At 35.7% G+C, this 13,702-nt stretch overlaps 1 protein-coding gene across 1 annotated transcript in view; it reads right to left on the minus strand.

The window, feature by feature from the left end:
* Positions 1–13,702, minus strand: part of ITGA4 (integrin subunit alpha 4) — a 35,597-nt gene that overhangs the window by 3,384 nt on the left and 18,511 nt on the right. Inside the window, exons 15-27 of the mRNA XM_074548358.1 lie at positions 12,677–12,831; positions 9,952–10,101; positions 8,493–8,569; positions 6,119–6,269; positions 5,312–5,410; positions 4,796–4,875; positions 4,375–4,461; positions 3,701–3,791; positions 2,910–3,017; positions 2,579–2,698; positions 1,075–1,194; positions 458–556; positions 132–251 (exon numbers count right to left, since the gene is read on the minus strand). Of these exons, the coding sequence (XP_074404459.1) occupies positions 132–251; positions 458–556; positions 1,075–1,194; positions 2,579–2,698; positions 2,910–3,017; positions 3,701–3,791; positions 4,375–4,461; positions 4,796–4,875; positions 5,312–5,410; positions 6,119–6,269; positions 8,493–8,569; positions 9,952–10,101; positions 12,677–12,831 (1,457 nt within the window). The remainder of the gene's footprint in view (positions 1–131; positions 252–457; positions 557–1,074; positions 1,195–2,578; positions 2,699–2,909; positions 3,018–3,700; positions 3,792–4,374; positions 4,462–4,795; positions 4,876–5,311; positions 5,411–6,118; positions 6,270–8,492; positions 8,570–9,951; positions 10,102–12,676; positions 12,832–13,702) is intronic.

The following is a 13,702-nucleotide window of genomic DNA, read 5'->3' on the forward strand; positions in this document are numbered from 1 at the left end:
CAGAAGGAATTCTCTTTCTTTAGAAAGGACATATCATAATAAAATGTTATTTATTCTGTAATCCAGATCCAAAAATCCTTCAACAGTATGAATTCCTGACTTGGAGCAACTAAGGAATACTCAAAACTTACCTTCCACAATATAAATGAAAGAACCAATAACAAGGCAACCCCAACTATTAAGCCGAGGGAAATAATTAGCACAGTAACACTGTATTTTGGCTTTTGGTGGTGCACTCCTTCCAAATAGACCTGAAAAACAGAAAATAAGCTTAGTGCTAACTGTTGGGGGTTTTTCCCTAATAGATACTAAAAACTCTAGGAAAATTAATTAATTTTAAAAGTAATTAACACTATTCATTGCTGGTGTATAGGATTGCATAGAATTCTACAATATTAATTGCTATTAGTTTTTCTACTTTAACATGTTCAGCACAAATTCATAAGAGAATTCTTACATATGTGACTTGCTTGTCCTTGTGTAGTTCAATAACTTTTGCACGTTTTTCTGGCCAGGCCGTTGCTCTTACTTCGAACTTCAATACTGATGCATCATCCTGATAAAAAATAAAAATAAAAATCTGTATTTTAAAAGATAACTTTAACACACTGATTCCTGCCCAGCAAAAATGATAGCACAGCTGCTGACATAACCAGAATCTCACACAAACACAGAATGGTGCTTTTTTTCTGAGCACAAAACAAATTAGTACCAGAAGCTGGAATGAAGCCAGGTTGGATTTTACTTAAGTCCACATCCATGCTCCTTTTCTTAGAAAAATACAATTATGAGTTGAAATTAAATCCCCATCCTACATAACCCAGCCAGAATAGGCAAAGCAATACATATCATAAAGTGACAAACTAAAATACATATTTTTATTTTTCATACATCACCTTGAGCCTTAGCATTGGCAACATAAAATAGATTAAAACCTAGAAGATTTAGATTTACTCATGTTTGAATCATGTTTCACTGATAGAAAACAAATACTAATACTTGAATTTATATGCAGGGAATACTGCAAATATGCCTTGAAATATTCCCCTCAAGTATGAAAAATTCATGTGTTACCATGTGTAGAAGTAAAGGAGTAGCCTCCAGATGCAAGTGAACAGTTGCTTCTTTTCCACTCTCCATGTTTCCCAGCATGCAATGTATTTGTAAGCAAAGGCTGTCATTCTTCATGCAGTACTGTACAAGGGAGGGAAAGATTAAAACTTAACTTTATCAACTATATAATCTTAAAGACAAAAAAAAACTGACTAAAAAGGATTCATGTTTATTCTTGAAAACTCAGGATATAACTTGAGGTTGTCATCCATCACTGTCATTCCAGAGGTGCTAAAGGTAAAGTAACAAGAGACCAACCTAATTGTTATAAAAAATACATAATTTTTATTTAAAATTCAGTTATTTTAAGACTGAAAAAGAACAAGTGTCATAATTTGTTTATATATTTAGAGTTTATTTTTACACTGTTATTTCAAATTAGCTTTTATCAATAATGATGAATGACAATAACTCTTTGCTATCCAGTGCAAACAGTGTAATTGGTTGATCCTTACATTTGTACATTGACAACTAGCACCACTTCACATAGCTTTGGAGAAGACAAAAACACAAGGCTGTACATGATTATGTGTATTATATCTTTACCATTATTCTTTATCCAAGACTACCATGCTGAATACTGACTGGATATTTTAGTGCAGACTTTATCTCAATGATTGGCTGATATTTCTTGTAATGTGCTTACTTAAAAGTCCCAAATTAACAATTTTCAAAAAGAGGTAGGGTTTTTTTGTTTGATTTTGTTATTTTTTAAGATGACAGATTAAATAATGTTGTCCTTTGTCAAAGACAAAGTGGAGGAAACAGATTTCTATGAGGACAAAGCCCCAGCAATGTAATGCTAACATAGCAGCTGTGGTTTGGACTGTGGATTGTCTGATCTCCAGCAGGGTCTGTGAGCAGGAACAGAGGGATGAGCTGGAACAGGCCACACATGTATGGCACTCTCCCAGCCTCCCAAACATTTTTAATTGCTTCCCAGCCAAATATGATTTCCACATATTTTGTAATTCTTGACTTCCATTAACTTGTATAGTCTTCCTTGGAATTCACTTATTTTTAACATCTGGGGTTTTTTTTAAACCTGGCTCCTGTTAGTTATGTTTGCTGGCACTGCTTTGATAAGGAAAAGACAATGAATATTTGATCTGTATACCTCATGTAATTAAAATAAAGCCTGTTTTTCCCTTATGCATCATTTTCTGTTTGTTAACTGAATTTCCTCTGCCATTCTGCTTGCCCACTCATTCAGTTCCATACCCCTCTGGCAGTTTTTTGTAGGTGTCTGTCATCCACCCTGACTTCAGCAATGTGTCATTAATCAACTTTCTCAGCTCAGTTGTCACCCTTTCACTAAAGTCACTTATGACTATCCTGATCTTACCACAGATCCCACCACACATCCTTGGAAGATGACTCTGTGACTTCAGTATATAAGATACACTCTTTTCTTAAGGCTTATTCATACAGTCATTTCCCACTGATGCCAAAAGACAGAGCTTACCATGTGCCTCTTAGTAGGCTTTGAAAAGAAAGTGATGACATCCTTTAATATGTTTCCATTTTTTTCTGTTGCATTACAGTCTCTGGGATATTCATTATAGGAGCAGTGTCCAGCTGATGTCTGAAAACAAATATAACATCATTATTAAAAATGTAAATTTTATTTCCAGAATTCTGAAACACATGGGGCTGAAGATGATCCTGTTCTAGTTCACTCTGTTTCACCATGGCTAGCAAATCAAACACAGACTGAGGGCCTAGCTGACTTTGTTTTGCTTCTCTTTTTCATAGAATTCATACAGCTACTAATACATTAAGTAGCTTTTGCTTACCTTGATATCCAATGGGTTGAATAATTTGATGTCCCTGGGTGGAAAAGCATTTGGTATCATTATTTCCAAGCTGGTATTTGGAGACATGCTTGGTCCTGCACTGATAACCTTGTGGGGAAGAGGTGAAGAGTTCAACAGTTAAAACTTCAAGGGTAGCTATTCAGGGAACAAAACTGCACATATATAAATACATAAAACTGCACAGAATGGGGTAGCAGCTGCTCTGTGTGCTGTCAGGAAAGTGGATTGTGCTAGGAGTGTTAACATCTTGTTCATTCATTCTGTGGGCTTACTGAGCCCTTCCCTCCTCCAGAGCTGATGAGTAAGTAGTGCTAATCTCCGATGAGTACCTGAGCTCATGCAGACTGCCTGCCAGGAGAGGATGCAAAAGGAACTAGGGAAGATTTATGTCCCAACTCCTGCTTTTAATCCACTGAGGACAAATTTCATGCCATAGGTACTCTTACGAGAAGCTCCTAATTCCTTTTTCTTACCATAATTCCTTTTGAAGTGTTTCTGAAAGGAAGAAGTGGCAAGTCAGAACTGCTCTAGCATTTTCAATCCTGCTTGTGTTAGGAAGTTTTTCTCTGATCACTCAGTGGAAGATTTGCCAGGCCAAAAAAAGTTTTCTAAGAGGGATTAACAGCAACTTCCCATCACTAATGCACAAAAATTACTCATGGTGCCCTTGTACTCTTAAGTTTCCTTACTGACCGTCTAGACTATCATTAGATGCACTAAACATTAATCTTCAAACAAGGATGACAGGGTTTACAAAGGAAAACTCTTACATGGAAAGTGAAGTTGATATTTTCCTTCATACATGTCACTGCTGAATCTTTCTCTTCTGCTCCATAAACAAATGAGGTTGGTGACACAAACCTACAATGGTTTAGAAATTGTTAATAAACAGAATTCCTATATATCATTAGCATAGCTTTCTGCTTCATGCTACCTCCAGTAAGATTGGTTGAAAGAAAACATCCAAGTTTGCTTTTAAGTAAATCCAAGAACATAAGAGTAGAAATCATCTGCCTTTGGAACAGAAACCCTCTACATTTGTACTCTTTCCTCTGAAAAAGGCAGATGAATCATAAGAAGTCATAAATCCTCACCAAAGCTACACTCCATGAATGCCCCACAACAAACCCAGATTGTGGTTCATGTTAAGCAAGGAATCTGAGTATCTGCTATACTCTGATTAAACACATCTTTCTGGAAAAAAAAAAATCCACTTTTTAAAACATGTCAGTCTGTTCAGAGACAAGTTTGATGCACCACAGACTCCAATGGTCTCACCCCACAGCAGTGGAAAAAAACTCTTACAAGTGCCCAGGACAGCTGTGCCAACTCAGTCCCAGGATTTTTTAGCTATGTCACACTTCTGCTTAAAGACTCAGTGAATTTAGAACAGTAACAAGACAACAGTTCTGTGATGTGCAGGTAATACCAATAGGGGACTCACCCATGAGTATTTAACTCCACCTCATATTTTAGAGGTATAGGTAAAGTCAGCGTGTTATCCAGCAACATGTTCCCATCTTCATTTGTACTACAGAAATGCAAAGAGAAAAATCTGTATTGAAGGCACCATCATAAGCTAGACACTATTTCTGTAAAAAATATTAAGCAGACCTTTGGGCTTATTAGAATAAACATATTTAATTGGTAACAACATGTCAGGCATTAATGCCCCCCACATTTTTACAGGCAGAAACCTACTAATAATTTAAATGTCTATCACCTATTTTTTTTGTAGTTTCTCTTTCTCTATTTGATTTGCAGCCAATTTACTTCCTTGCAATCCTGCTTTGCTGAGTCTTTCCAGTTATCTTTTTTCCAAAGCTAGTAGTATTTTTCATTGAGCAATTTTTATTAGACTTTACCAGGTAGCATTAACGATGATGTTGAGGTCCTCATCTGCTCTGGTTAATGAGCTTGCATCCAAGAGGAAACTATAATCCAGCTGTAGAACAAATAAAATTTTCCTTATATTAAACGATAGTGTATATTGACATAGTTTCCATGCAAATGTTTTATTAAGCTCATTTAGAACTCTCTGCCCTAAAAAATTCAGAACTAAGGAAATACTTAATTTTTGTGTCTTCTAGTCCCTTTCTATTGACCTAACACATATGTCCATGGCATTGGTCAGCCCACTTGTCTAGAAGCCAAGCACAGTCAGTCAATGCACAATACAAACACTGTTGGCCCTTAATGAATTATTTCAGGGAGTGTTTAAGCAATTAATTTAAAAGTAGCAGGAGAAATACAGATACCAACATGACAAGAGATCGTAGTTGGGAATGAAGAAGAGAGCCAGAGATTTTTTTTCCCCCCATGAAAATCCTCATAACAAATTTAGGGTGTTTCTAAAGCTAGGAACTCCATTTACAGCTTACCTTTGAGTTGTGATCCACATATAAATAGCCAACACTGCACTGAAGTGTCACTGCATTAATTTCTTTATCTAATACTTCACAATGTATCTGTTTTTCTTCCTAAAATAAAGGACAAGTTACTAATGATTAAAATAAAAAAGGTGCTTTTTTCAGACACTTCAAATTACATGCACACACTAAAATTGGGTGCTTTATATTTTCCTGAACCAGGCGTTTGTTATTTCACTGATACCAATATTCGGGACACCCATGATGGCTTTAACATAACAGATTATATTGATTATTGTATCAGTTACTTCATCTGCTTCTTGCTTTTACTGAAGCTAAGGCACATGCACCAGACCCAGACCCATCCATGTTAAAAGCCAACTCACCAAGGTGGATCTAGGGCATTCTACATGGAAAACAGTTCTTTTTAAAATGCAGAAGGAGAGCACAGTTAGATTTATGACTTTTTGTACGCTTGTGTATTTGGGAAATATTCTATGAGATCTTTGTGATCACTGAAAACATGACCATCAGCCAATGATCAGCTGTAACATCCTGAAAACATTTTAAAACTTTTTTTATTATTTATTTTAGTTGTTACTGAAATTATGTAAATCATCTGTATTGATTAAATTGCACTTGATTTAGGTTGCTAAAAGTCTAAGAATCTAAAAATTGATGTTTTGGCAGCTTTTGATGAAGGGTCATAGGTTCAGTATCTAAAGAAACTCAACAATTCATAAACATAATTTGAAAAACACCAGGCAGAAAAATAAAAATATTAAAGGATTACTGTTTGAGAGATTTTTTTTTCCTTACCAATTCTAAAACTCGAATGTAATAAAGACCTTTAGGGATCTGAACATGGAGGAGAGTTTCATATGCATCATCTCCAACATTAAGCAGAGAAATGTTCAACAGTAAAGTCTTCACACTTCCAACACCAAGGTATGTTTTCTTTTCATGAGACCTATAAAAATAATTACAATGTAAATGGAAAGTAATTTTAGAAACAGCCTGTAGGCAAAGCTGCTCTTTTAGGTAGTTTCAGTTGGTTCTGACAAAGCTCAGCTGGAGATGTAAGGGAAGGTTTTACTCCATTCTGTGACTAAGGCAGGACCCCAGTTATGTGATGGTCACCCTTCAGAGGCTGGAGTGGTTAATGAGGGAGCAAGGGAATTGTCATCAGTCCAGCTGTGCTCCTGGCCTTTACAAGTCCTTTCCTTTACAGGCCAGAAGAGCAATGTGTCACTGCTACAGCACTTTCAGATGTTATTTCAACATTCACTCTTTGCACTCAAATGTGGGACTGAGTTAATGTGAAGAGGGGCAGAGTGAACATGCCTCTCTTATGATCTGTGCAATGTTCTATATTCATGTTACAAGTACAGACACCCTGTCGGGGGCTGAAAGTAAACTTCAGCTTGACATTAAAGTTTAATTAAGACTTGCAGAAAGGGTGCCTAGAAATAGACATTTATCAGATATTCTGGCTCGAAACCAAAGCATTAGTCACTGAACACCTTTGGGAAAGAAGCTGGCACTTACAAAAGCAACAGAAGGCAAAAGCACTGCATAAGCAGATAGGTTCCAAGACAAAAGCAAATTAAAGAAAAACACAATGTTAACATTTTGGTAGCTTGTCAAGTTTAGGTTAAATTGGAACGTTGTTTTAGCACTTATATACCCAGCACTCACTCCTCTTACCCACGTTAAAGCCAAGCTCATTAACAATATGCTGTCACAAAGATGCCTCCCAGCTTAACACACAAGTACACAAAAGCACCAGGTGCACATCTGGGACTACAACAAAGCTGAACCAGAGCTTTTCCACAGTAATCATATTTCATTCTTCATTAAAAAATGCATGATGCAGACTAGAAACTTACAGGGCAGGCCAAAATCTAAGCAATTTAAACAAAACATGATAGTGTATACATGAAGACTTGCTACTCAGTAAATAAAGCATTACATTGCCATCCCTATTTGATTTCATTCTTTTAAAGCCAAAGGTGTTTGCCCTGCTCTTCAAGGATAATGAATGCATTCTGTCAAGACAAAATAAATTATCACTTCACAGTTAACTAGTTTTTAATCGAGATTCTAGGGGCACAAGGTAATTTAAGGTGATACTTCACACTTTATCAAGATACTTGGACTATTTATTTACACTGCAAATCTGCTACTGGGCCTAATGTCAAGCAGATATGTTATAATCTGTGTTTTTCTTTCTTAGAGCTTGGAAGTGCTTACAAAACTGCATTTCTAATGTCATGAATGCAAATTCTGCACAACCGTTCTTTCTGAGAACTTTATGAGTGTTTAAATGAAATAACCATCCAGCCTAAGAAAATGAAAGGGCTTAAGACTCATGCTACAGGCCACAAGTTAAAGTAGGCAGAAAGATACTCATCTTACTCTGAAATCTGTGAAGATGACAAAGTTTGTGCTCACGATCACACAGGTGGGATTAATCTGCATTAGGTGACTGTCAGCATCTTTTGATGCCATTTTATGTCAACCTAGTATCTTGATTTGAGTAGCATCGACTTTAAAAGTGATGAATGACACGAGAAAACCCAAGTTACAGGTAAAATATCTAAATAGCTGAGATTCACAACAGCTACAATTCCTCTTTTTGCTCACCTGTATTCCTTACTTTGAAATATAATAGTCAATAAGGAAAAAGGTTGTGATGATAAAATACAACTTAAAACAATTAAGTGGCTCTTTTATGTAAGAATGGTATATCTTCAGCTTTATACTGCTGATTGAGACTTCATACAGTGCAAGTACACTATATCCAGAAAGAGCAGCAGAAATAACCAATGGCTTGTCAATTTTACAATTTTAGTTATGATGTCTGCATATTGAGTAGGCATTGTGCAGCGTTATCTTAGCCCATTTATATATGAAGTGTAAAACACAAATTTATGGTTATTTAAGATGATTTTTTGAGCTGTAGAATCTTCTAATTATGCAATAACAGTTCTTCAATCATAGAAATTTATGTTACATTTTCTGCAAGATTTATGATTTACAAATAGTCTTCAATTAAGAAGCTTTACATCTTGGTTTTTTCAGAGAGTCCTGAGCATTTGTGGATTACTGTAATTTACATACAAAAGATCAAAGAATAATTTAAATAAAATCTTACTAAATTGTCCAAAAATGAAAGCTACATTATACTTACTTTGGAAAAACAACTTTTCCAGAAACTCTCAAGTCAGCTGAACAATTTTCTTGGGAGCAAAATCTTGCAAAAATAAACTGTAAAAGCCAAATCAAATAAAAAAAAGGAACTTCAGTGTCTTATGCTTCCAATGGTGAGAAACAGTATTTCCAGAGAAAGAAACCCATCACCTAGTAACTAAGCCCCCGGAAGTGTCTAATAGCTCTTACTGCTAACATACAATTCAATCAGGCTATGAGTTTCCATTTTCCAAACACATTCTGTGCATCCAGAGTAACAGTGAGGAGGCTTTCCAGACTCAGTCTGTCACAGTGAAACTGTGGGTGTATGTTCAGACAATCTTTACAGCAGTACACAAGGAGGGCAGAATGTTTTAGAAGATCCAGAACTGATGTCTGTTCAGTCTCTCCTGTAATACAGCACATTAATTTTTGCAAGAGTTTAATTACAACTCTTACTTTTCCTATTGTTAGTAAGGTTTGATGAGAGCAGAGACACCATGAGTTGCAGGTGTCCATGTCTTGGTTTATCAGTATGTTATAGAGCACATTTCTGTCACTGTATTCAACACCTCCCTCCTTCTTTCTTTCTTTATAACTCTGAGGTTTCTAAAACAAAATTTTGAATGAAAATGAGAAGTCAGAGCATGCCATTTAAAAGAAGCTCTTACATATCTTGGGAGTTCTGATGGCCAACTGTGTCTCAGTTACAGAAATCACAGAGAACGCTGAGTTGGAAGGGACCCATCAGGATCAGAGCTCCTGGTCCTGTCCAGGACATTCCCAAGAGTCACAGCCTGTGCATGAGAGCATTGTCCAAACACTTCTGGAACTCAGGCTTGGAGCTCTGACTTTTCTGGGGAGCTTACCATTGTGAAAAGTTAAAAATTCAGCATATTCTGACTTTCACTAAAGTCAAAGTCTCTTAAGGATTTTTTTGGGAAAAAAGGTTAATTTCATAGTTACTAAAGAATATACTCTTTCTTTCCCCTCACATACTTGAAAACTTGTAGCACTTTTACAGAACTAATATTTCAGCAATATCAACACTTCAAGATTAATACCAACATGATATTGTGTATTTAACACAGAAATAATTTTAAAGTACAATTTTTATGTTGTGTAGTTGAATGGATGGATATTTCTAAGAGTGTATTCATATATGGGTTCTGAGATATATAGTACTATTTATGCTGGCAAGTTCTCTGCACATACCTTCTTTATTTTTAAACCATAATACAGATGGTACACAAGTTCTGCAAAGATTTTTTTTTTAGCAAAAAATGAGGCATTTTTTTAGCATTCTGGTTTATTAATTAATATCAAGACACAATCCCTAGGTGTAGGTCTGGAAAATGCATTCTTTCACATGCTATGAATCAGTGAAGCTTTTTTTAACTGGAGATTGAAACATGAATATTTACTCACTGCATTGGAAAAAAGAGAACTCGTACACTAACCTTGCTTTTTATAACATCTTTTTCTTTCCTGCGTTGAAGAACAGCCTGAAGTGGTGAAAATTCTTGAGCATTTCTTTTCTGTAGAATATGATGCCCCAGATGATAACTCGCTTCAACATGTACAGGAGTCAAGATATCCCTTACATCTTTCTACGAAAATTGGAAACCTAATGAGTTAATCATATAAGACAAAACATGTATGCTTATGTTTTAAACTTACAAGGTTGCCCAGAACTCACGAAAACAGCATAACCTATTTTTCACACGTAAAATAATTCCATATGGCTAATACACTTTCATCTTTGTTGCTGAAGGAGGCAATCAGAAATGCATAAAGGCAGAATATGTTCAGTGACAGCATCAGCAATTTCAGAATGGATGATTCTTCTATGATAAGAAATCCTACTGAACAGTGAATCCACATCTGTCAATAATCCTGCCTCACACACCTATGAAAGGCTGCACTGCCCAAGTAGGAAAAGAGGCAAAGTTGGCTAAAATGAAGAAAGCTAACCAGTAGAATGAGGCCAGACAAACCCAATGGGTATTTACATATGAAATCAAAACTAGTTCTCCCACAGTACAATTAAATCAAGTTGTGACTGCATTTATTTTTCTGCCCCTTTATTTTCCATTCTGTATTAAGAAGATTAAATAAATGATTATTTTGTACATGAAGCCTTGCCTGTGTAGGAATGTTCAGATCAGAGCCCCAGCTACCTACTTGTGAAAACTGAACAGCTTGAAGCACCAACAGTAACAAACCTGATTAAATTACTCCCTTAGTGTGGGGGATAGACAGACACTGATTGTCCTTCCACATGGCCACTGTTTTAATTCTTATCTGCAAGCTTGTGTTGGCCAAATCACATATTATCTAATTTGTAATAATTTTCCACAAGGTCTTCTCTGCATCTGCTTTATATTACTTCCATTATACTAATTAGCTATTAATTAGCCTTTACTCAAAATACATAAAATTTATATTGTCTCTTGCAAGGACTGTACTTGACAGACATTCACACTTAACTTTAGGAGCTTCACACAAGTACAGAAACCTCAGTGGGTGGAAGGGGATGCTCAAAATGTTATTAATTAAAAATTGAAAAGAAAATTGAATTCTATGTAGGAAAAAACTCCCTAACGATGGACTATAGGAAGTGATGAGACAAATCAATTCCTTCCTCCTACACAAATACCTGCTAATGCTGGTACAGCAATCTGAACAAGGTCAGCTGTCAATCACATCTCCATTAGTTTACAAAACTCTCATAAAGTAAGTGGCAATTTGCCATTGCTCCTGCAAGCAACATTCACTTAGGTGAAGCTATCAGCTGAGATGCATCTGGGAAATTTTCCAGTAGGTAACAGAAGCTTCCCTTTTTACCCTGAAGCTTTGTGATGAAGAATTGGCTTCTAATCATGTCCCAAACAAAAAATAAGGGAAATCAACGAAGAAAAAAAATACATTGAAGAATATTTCCCCGTAGGTTTTTCTGTAGCTGTAGAAAATAAAATTTATTTTCTAGCCTTTGTGCAGGATCAACTGCACCGGTCACCTTGATAGATGTTTGTTTCAAAAGGTCACAGAATTGCTACCTTGAGGATTTCAAAGAAAATGTTAGGCAAAATAGTCCATTATTTTATTAGCTTTATTTCCCCTTACATCTAAATACTCCCTCTCTTCCCTCCTAGATAAGGTCTGACAGGAGAGAAGTCTATTTTTTCCTGAGTTTAATAAAATGTGGTTCCTTTGTGTCCACTGATTTTTATTGTTTGTTGTGGTTTAGGACTTCCAAGTTTTTCCAAAATTTTTGTTTTGGAGGACAAGCTTCTAAAATGTTTGATAGAATAAAAGTGATTAATTTTTTTCTTGTTATTTAAATGGCCCTAAAAATACTATATCCTTGTCCTGATTGCAGGTTTTATTCCATTTTCAAGACAAGTCCCTCTTCACCTTTCAGAGGGATACATCCTGCACGAGTGCTCTTCCTACCCCATTTCCACCCTCAGGTTATGGGTGAGTGCTGCATTCCTTGAAGGGAAACAAATCAAGCAACCCCAAACAAAGCTCTGCTTCACACCCTGCCAGCCTCTGGCTCCTTGCAGCACACTCACAAAGCACACCACACTATAGACCTTGAACTACAGACTTTTCTAGCAACCATCTTCATTTCACTTCCTGTGGATCAGGAATGGGCTCTTTCCTTTTTAGCTGAGTCTACCTCATCTACTCACAATAACAAGAGAAGCAAAACCATACGCATGTTCTTTGTTACACTTACAGATGACAAAACATAAAAAATACAAGTTTTAAGACTTTGCATTAAGGAATACATAAGAAAATTCCATCAGAAATGTTCAGCAGAATATGAATGTTGAATCTTCATGATTGCTCCAAACCAACTTTAATCAATATTTGGTCTGTCATGCATAAAAATGATGAAAAAATTTCAAGAATGCTCAAGGTCCAACTTAATCACCGTGGTTATTGTTATTATACATCTCACCAATGTAAGAGATGGCAGATCTACTGACTTCCTCAGAGAAAGCTGAGAAAGCATCAGAAATAAAATATATTAACTGTGGAAGTTCTGAATACAAATATTTTACTTCCAAAATTATGTGGTGCAATTATAAACAGAATAGGTTCTTTTGCAGCAGGTCTGCTTTTCAGAGGAGAACAAAGGATTTACAAGACAATACATACTGAAAACTACATTACCCTCATAAATGCTGGATGATCTTTGCAGGTAGTAATATTGCTGTAAATCTTTACTTTTCCTGAGATTGTATCATGTGTTCCATTGGAGGAAAAATAAAATCTTGCTTGTGTATCCTCTTTTCTGTTCACGTCAACACTCAGATTATAAAGCAACACTACAAAATAAAACCCAGGGAAAATAAAGGTTATAAATCTTCAAGTGTTGCAATCTTAATGAGTTTATGGTAGAAATTACAATTTCTGACTCACTTCCATAAGTATATTTAAACATCCATTTTAAAATGCTTGGCTTAAAAACACTGACATAAATCCATACTAAGAAAAACTTCTAATACCCTGAAAATTGCTTCATGGCTGTTCCCCAATACATGCATTTATATCAGAGATAGTTTATCAGGTTGTATTTATATTTTCTACCAAAATCTATTTACAGAAAACCCACTTCAGTTAGTTACAGGGCTGACAGTAACTTACAACAAACACTTAAGTCAACTAACACTGACAAATATTGTTTACCTTAACAGTTTTTTCTATTTAAGTTAGCATGAATTGCTATGGTAACAAGTTGCAAACAAGTTTCAGAGCATTACAGTTCTATTACTTCTAATTTTTTTTGCCAAGGGTTAGATTATCTACAATTTCTACCAGTACTTTTTTTTAAATTAAAAAGTCTTATGTACAAGTCCAGCAAGGGTGACCCAGTCTGACTGCTCCTCTTTCAAAATTAATATGAGTTTCAAAAGATCTGATAAAGATCAAAAGACACATAACAATTCATCACTGCATGTGTTCTCTGTAACATGCTCCCTAAGGTTATTGTCTGTTCTCACCCAGAAGAGTTGAGCAATTTAATTTTATATACCATGTACTTGCAGGGCTGTTTGCAGTTTACAAATAGCACATGACAAGTAGGTTAAAAGCACTCAGGCAATACAGGCAAATTTAGACAGTAAATTATGTTAAATTAATTCACCATGAATATTCCCTCTGAAAGACACCACTTCTAGCAATACCAGTTTTTTGCCA

The sequence above is a fragment of the Zonotrichia albicollis genome, chromosome 10, assembly GCF_047830755.1.
Source record: "Zonotrichia albicollis isolate bZonAlb1 chromosome 10, bZonAlb1.hap1, whole genome shotgun sequence".
Lineage (NCBI taxonomy): Eukaryota > Metazoa > Chordata > Aves > Passeriformes > Passerellidae > Zonotrichia > Zonotrichia albicollis.